At 36.2% G+C, this 6,870-nt stretch overlaps 1 protein-coding gene across 2 annotated transcripts in view; it reads left to right on the top strand.

Moving 5' to 3' along the window:
• The window catches only part of IPMK (inositol polyphosphate multikinase), a 44,907-nt gene that overhangs the window by 14,432 nt on the left and 23,605 nt on the right, over positions 1-6,870 (top strand). For both annotated transcript variants that reach the window (XM_011237218.3, XM_002929214.4), the window contains exon 3: positions 4,981-5,077. In XM_011237218.3, coding sequence (XP_011235520.1) covers positions 4,981-5,077 — 97 coding nt within the window. The remainder of the gene's footprint in view (positions 1-4,980; positions 5,078-6,870) is intronic.

Here is a 6,870-nt window from a genome sequence, read left to right as displayed (position 1 = left end):
AAGATTTATTTACTTAGAGAGAGAGCATGAGCAGAAAGGGGTGAGGGTGAGGGAGAGAGAATCTCAAGCAGACTCCATGCTGAGTGCAGAGCCTGACTTGTGGCTCCGTCTCATGACCTGAGCCGAAACCAAGAGTTGATTGCTTAACCAGTTGCATCACTCAGGTACCCCTAGCATAATGGTTTTAAAGCTCATCTGCATTATAGTATGCATCAGTACTTTGTTCATTTTTATGGCTGAGTAACATTCCATTTTACTTCCATACCCCATTTTGTTTATCCATTCACCCACTGATGGACGTTCGGGTTGTTTTCACCTTTTGGCTTTTGTAAATAGTGTTGCTATGTACATGCATGTATAAGTATTTGAGTACCTGTTTCCAATTTTGGAATTGGTAGGTCATATGATAATTCTACATTAAACTTTTTGAGGAACTGTCAGTGTATCCCAAAGGGCTTTATCATTTTATATTTTCACCAGCAATATATGAGGTTTCCGATTTTCCCTCATCCTCCCCAATACTTTTTAGGGTTTTTGTTTGTTTGTTTCTTTGTTTGTTTTTAATGGCCATCCAAGTGAGTGTTGAAGTGGTTTTTATTTTTTGTATTTGGTTTTGTTTTTGTTTTTTTGAGTGTGCAGTGTTAATTTCACGGCAGTTTGTTTGGTCTGTGTTTCCCTAATGGCTAATGATGTTTAGCATCTTTTCATGTACTTACTATGTGTATTTCTTCTCTAGAGTAATGTCTGCCCAAATCCTTTGCTTATTTTTTCATTGGGTTTTTTTTTTATTTAGTTGTAGGAGTTCTTTATGTATTCTAGATAAAAGTCCCTTATCAGATAAATGATTTGCAAATATTTTCTTCCATTCTTTGGGTTGTCTTTTCACTTTCTTGGTAGTGCTTTGAAGCACACGTTTTAAAATTTGGAGCCCAATTTATCTGTTTTTCCTTTTGTTGCTTGTGCTTCTGGTGTCATATCTAAGGTCATGAAGATTTATGCTTGTGTTTTCTTCTAAGAATTTTGTAGTTTTAACTCATTTAGATGCAAGTAGAAAAAAAAACAATACAAGCCAAAACAAAAAACAAGTATTACTGTAAATGCTTTTCCAGTATTAACTTGTTTAATCCCAACAAAAACCTGTGAGTTAGGTACTGTATTATCCTCATTTTATGTATGTGCATATGAAGGTATGATTAGTTGAAATAATTTGACCAAGATCACTCAAATAAGTTAATGATGGCCTCAGAATTTGAATGGATGCAGTCTAGCTGTAGAATATGTGCCTTTAACTGCTACACACGGCCTCTTTTTTGAAGAATGTATTTTATATTCACCCTGTAAAAGTCTTGTACATAATTTGTTCAATTTATTCTTGGTACCTCATTTTTTGTTTCTATTGTAAATAATATTTTTTTCAGTTAAGTTTCCCAATGATTGCTAATATACAGGAATGAAATAGATATTTGTATTTCTTTTATCTAGTAATCTTATTGAACTCTAACAGTTCTGTTTCCTATGTAGAAAGTTAAAGCTACTGTGATTGGAAGGGTTTTTTGTTGTTGTTCCTTTTGAATCCATATATTTCTTTCAAGTACTTCCAGTTCAGTGATGAATAGAAGCAATGATGGGGGGCAGGGAGGACATCTTCCTCTCATTTAACAGAAGTGCTTCTAATATTTCTCCTTTTAAATATAGCTTTCTCTCTTAAGTTTCTGATAGATACTTCTTCCCAGGTTAAGGAAATTGCTTTCTCTGTGAGTCAAAACTCTGTCAAGTAACGAATGGTGTACTCTGTCAGTTTAATAAAAGGACTGTTTACAAAGGTGTGGTCACAGTTGAAGGCCACCTACAAGAGATAATGCTATACCACCCTTGGGCCTGAAAGGGCAAAGAAAGGGAGTGGTTACTAAAACTCACGGAAGGTAACTATACAAGAAGACATGAACTGAGAAGGAGGGAATTAGAGAAGTAAATAATCTGACCTCAACACTTTTCCTACCCTCCACTATCTTGTGCCATTAAGACACAATGGCAGGAGGACAAGGGATGCTCACTGACGCAGTTGATTGAAGTTAGCTTCTTGGAAAAAGGGGAAGATACACAGCATCCTCTCTATTTTTATTTCAAGAAACTTTTTAAGATATGAATGGGTATTGGATATTTTTCAGCTACCTTTTCTGTATCAATTGAAATGATTTTATGAGTTTCTTCTTTTAATCTGTTAATGTAAATGCCATAATAGATTTCTAATCTCTTATCACCTTTCATTTTTTGGAGTAAAACCTGCTTGTACATGTCCTTTTAATTTTTTTTTAATAATATGCATTACTGGATTTTGTTTGCTAGTATTTTATTTAATATTTCTTTCCATGTATTCTCAAAAATGAGATTGAATTATTATTTTCTTCACATATTTTCGTTGTCTGGTTTTGACATCAGGTTTCTTATATCTTCATAAAATGAGTCGAGGGGCATTTCTTTTTTTATTTCATGGAAGAATTTGTATCAGATAAGGATTTTGTTCCTTAAGGGCTTGATAGAACTTAACTGTAAAACATCAGTGTAGCTAGTTGTTTGTCTTTCTTTTTTCCTTTCTTTTTTTCTATCCTTTTTTTCATGTCATTCCTTCTTTCCTGGAAAATGATTTTCTTTTTAAGATTTATTTATTAGAGAGAGAGAAAGTGTGAGCAGGAGAAGGGGCAGAGGGAGAGAGTATCGAAGCAGACTCCCGCTGAGCCATGGAGCCGGACACAGGGCTTGATCTCATGAGCCATGAGATCAGGACCTGAGCTGAATCCAAGAGTCGGATGCGTAACCTATTCAGCTACCCATGCACTCCTCGGAAGGGATATATGTTTAACTACTGATTCAGTTTTTTTAATATCTTGACTTTTTGTCAATGTGATAGTAAAATATAGTTGGATTGGGTGCCTGGGTGGCACAGGGGTTAAGCATCTGCCTTCAGCTCAGGGCGTGATCCCGGCGTTGTGGGAGCGAGCCCCACATCAGTCTCCTCCGCTATGAGCCTGCTTCTTCCTCTCCTACTCCCCCTGCTTGTGTTCCCTCTTTCGCTGTCTGTCTCTATCTCTGTCAAATAAATAAATAAAATCTTTTTTAAAAAATAAAAAATATATAGTTGGATTATATATGACTCCTTTTATATTCCTAATATTATTTGTTTATTTGCTGCTTCTATCTTTTTCTTGATCAGTTTGGCCCCCAGCATTTTTAGAGTGTAATGGTAGGGGAAGGGAGAGGATGTCAGAGTTTTTACTGTTCAGTAGTTAGATTTTCATTTATTCTCCCTATTTCAGTACAGTAACTCTGTCTTCATCTATGCCGAGTCCCTAAATTCAGAGATCCTTTGGTTCAGGTGTTCAGATTGGACCTTTACGAATACAAAACATCACTGCTCAGTTTAATGCTTTTGGTTCCCTCTTTATTTTAGACCCCTATGAGTTTCCTTTTCTCTTCCTTGGGAGCTCAGCTATGCATTTAAGAAAATGTTTATTATATTTTATCCTACATTTCTCTAGGTAGAAAGTTTTATTTTATCACCCCCCCCAAAATATTTAAAGTAAGAAGAGAAAGTTTACCTTTATGTATACTCTTCCAGTTCTTTTATCTTTTTTACTTACAAATATATCATGGACTTCAAGTACATAGAGATATACTTGGTTCCTCCATCCTGTTATTATGTCATCGTGAACACTCTGCCCTCACTGATGTTATGCCAGGAACAAAGGGTTGATAAGGTATGCCCTTCTCTTAATTACCTTGGCCTAGAAGTGACTAATACCACTTCTACTCACGTTCCAATAGGGAAAGCTGGGAAATACAGTATATCACATGGGTATTTGGTCTCTGTCACACTTGAGTTTATTCTGTAGAATTCTGTTTTATGTGTAACTACTTGACGTGAATATGGCTTGACAAATATAATTAGAGTTGTAATACTAAGATTTCATAAGCATTTTACACCAATGAACTTAATGGTTTTGGATAATTAGGTAGCCCATATTGTGAGAATTCATTGGATAACATGCCTTACAATCTGTTTTTAAACCAAAAATATTTTCTTTCCCTCTTCTTCTAGGAAAAAACTAAGACTCTAGTTCTAGGATGTGTGAACATTTCTAGTATTTTGTAGAATTGTTACTGTTATAAATCGAGGAATTAAATGAGCAATAATTAGACTTACATTGAGTTAAGGGATAATTTTTTAAAGATAAAATCATATCTCCCTAGCGCCCAGGTGGCTCAGCCGGTTCTGTCTTCAGCTCAGATCCTGATCCTAGGATCCTGGGATCGAGCCCACATTGCATCAGGCTCCCTGCTCAGCGGGGAGCCTGCTTCTCCCTCTCCCTCTGCTGCTCCCCCTGCTTGTGCTCTTTCTCTCTCTCTCTCTGTCAAATAAATAAATACAGTCTTTAAAAAAAAATCGTAAGTCCCTTACAGATATAAAATAAATATGTGTTAAAGATTTTGTTAAACTCATTATATAATGAGGGAACCAAGCAAATACTGAAACTGGTTCAAAAAAAAAGCCAAAGAAGCACAAGTTTATAAAGAATAAAGGGAAGTTGAAATAATTATATATGTTCTGCCCTCCCATGAGGGGTAGAGAGTGGAAGGAAGTGAGTTGAACCTCTTCTGGCCAGAATTTATTTACATTTCTATGGACAAGAATTATTTAGCATTTGCTGAAAGTTTTATCTACAACTTACTTAGTTGTAAAATAGTTCAAGGACGGTGAAAGGCTAGAATTAGATAACCAAGAAAAATATGCTCTAAACAATACTTACTTTTTTGTTGGAGACACACAGTAATCTTTTTTTGCTTCCAAATGTATTTTTGAATTGAAACTCATACCAGATAAATTATGATTCAACAGTATCGTTTTATTTGAGAAATGTGTAGGGCAATTGTAAAGCATTATAAGAAACTACCATGCAAATGTTGTATTTCTCTTTCTTTCAGGTTTATGCTGCTGACTGTACTGATGGTATTCTTTTAGAGCTACGAAAATATTTGCCAAAATATTACGGCATCTGGTCACCTCCCACTGCACCGAATGGTAATCTTTTCTTGAAAATCCGTCCTTCGATGTTAATTCATGAGAGTGGCTTTTTATTTTTATTTTTTTTAAGATTTTATTTATTTTTTTTTTGAGAGAGAGAGTACACAAGCAAGGGGTGCAGCAGGCACAGGGAGAAGCAGACTCCCCACTGAGCAGGGGAGCCCGACGCTGGACTTGATTCCAGGACCCTGAGATCATGACCTGAGAGTGGCTTTTAAAAGGCTTTATATAAAATTAAGCCTAGTTTCATACAGACAGAATATGTGTTTTTCTTTCTAATCTTTTCTGTACTTCATTAAGGAAATCTTACTAATACTTTTTTTTTTTAAGATTTTATTTATTTATTTGAGAGAGAGTGAGAGAACAAGCATGAACGGTTGGGTGGGGGCAGTGGGAGAGGGAGAAGCAGACTCCCTGTTGAGCAGGGAGCCTGATGCAGTACTTTATCCCAGGAACCTGGCATCATGACCTGAGCTGAAGGCAGACATTTAACGACTGAGCCACTCAGGCACCCCTACTTTTGCTTTTCATACCCAGTTTCTTAAATGGTGTAAAACATTAAGATCAACGGGGCCCAGGTTGGTTGAGTGTCCCAACTGTTGATATGGGCTTAGGTCATGATCTCAGGGTCATGAGATTCGGCCCCCTGTTGGCTCTGTGGTCAGCAGGGGGTATGCTTCTCTCCCTCTCTCCCTTCCTCTCCCTTTGCCCTTTCCCCCCACCCTCCACTCATGTGTGCACACTCTTTTTCTCTCTCTAAAATAAGTAAGTCTTTAAAAAAAATAATTAATGACCAATTTGTTATATTTGAATAAAAAACTCTCTGTATTTAATACTGTGTTAATTTATAGATGTTCTTTTTTCCTCATTTATTGGGCAATTTCTTTTTCCATTTTGAGTAAGAGAATCAAGAAAAATATTTTCTTTATGTAACTTCCTTTGTATCTCATTCTAGGCTTCAAATTGCAATCTTTTCCTCTGGGTGGCTCAGTTGGTTAAGCATCTGACTCTTCATTTTGGGTCATGATCTCAGGGTTGTGAGATTGAATTCCATGCTGGACTTGGAGGCTGCTTAAAATTCTCTCTCTTCAAAAAAAAAAAAATCTCTTCTCCCTCAGCTCTCCCCCCTCCCTCTCTTAAAAAAAATTGCAATTTTTTAAAAAAATACTAAGTTTCATGGTTAGAGGACAAAATGATCTATGTAAGGGCACAGCATCTCTTTCTTAATGAATACTTGAAGGAGTATTTGCCTTTTCAAAGCCTTTGATAGAGCAGACAGAATTAATTAAACAAGTAGCATGACCGCTTAATGATTGAAGAAGGTTCATGAATGGGTGAAGAGTTTCAAACTTGACTGAGTTTGAGAATAACACAGAGGCTCGTTAAAATGCAAATTAATAGGCTCAACTCCCAGTGTTTTGATTATGCAGATCAACGTTGGAGTTTAGTGACATGCTTGTTAAAAAAAAAAAAGTGTAGCTTTTTTTTTTTTTTTTTTAATGTAGATAGTACTTGAACTGCATTTTGAGAACAGGGAGAGAAGGGGCTCCAGCTTGGGCTTGTTCATCTGTTGTTTCTCTTCTACTCATTTACTAGGTGGGCTAAGTGTCATTTGTAGGGAATTGTGGTATCTCCCTGAGTATCCTCAGTTAGGTAATAGTAAATCTATGATTCCCCAGGTATTTAGGATTCTTCTGTATTTCAGTAATATGAAGAAAAAAAAAGAAAAGAATGAGCTTAGCTTTTGTCTTTTCTTCCTCCCTCCTCCTTTCTTTTTATTCCTTTTGTTT

The sequence above is a fragment of the Ailuropoda melanoleuca genome, chromosome 6 (assembly GCF_002007445.2).
Source record: "Ailuropoda melanoleuca isolate Jingjing chromosome 6, ASM200744v2, whole genome shotgun sequence".
NCBI lineage: Eukaryota > Metazoa > Chordata > Mammalia > Carnivora > Ursidae > Ailuropoda > Ailuropoda melanoleuca.
The sequence above is the reverse complement of the archived record's forward strand: the minus strand, read 5'-3'. Positions and strand labels throughout refer to the sequence as shown.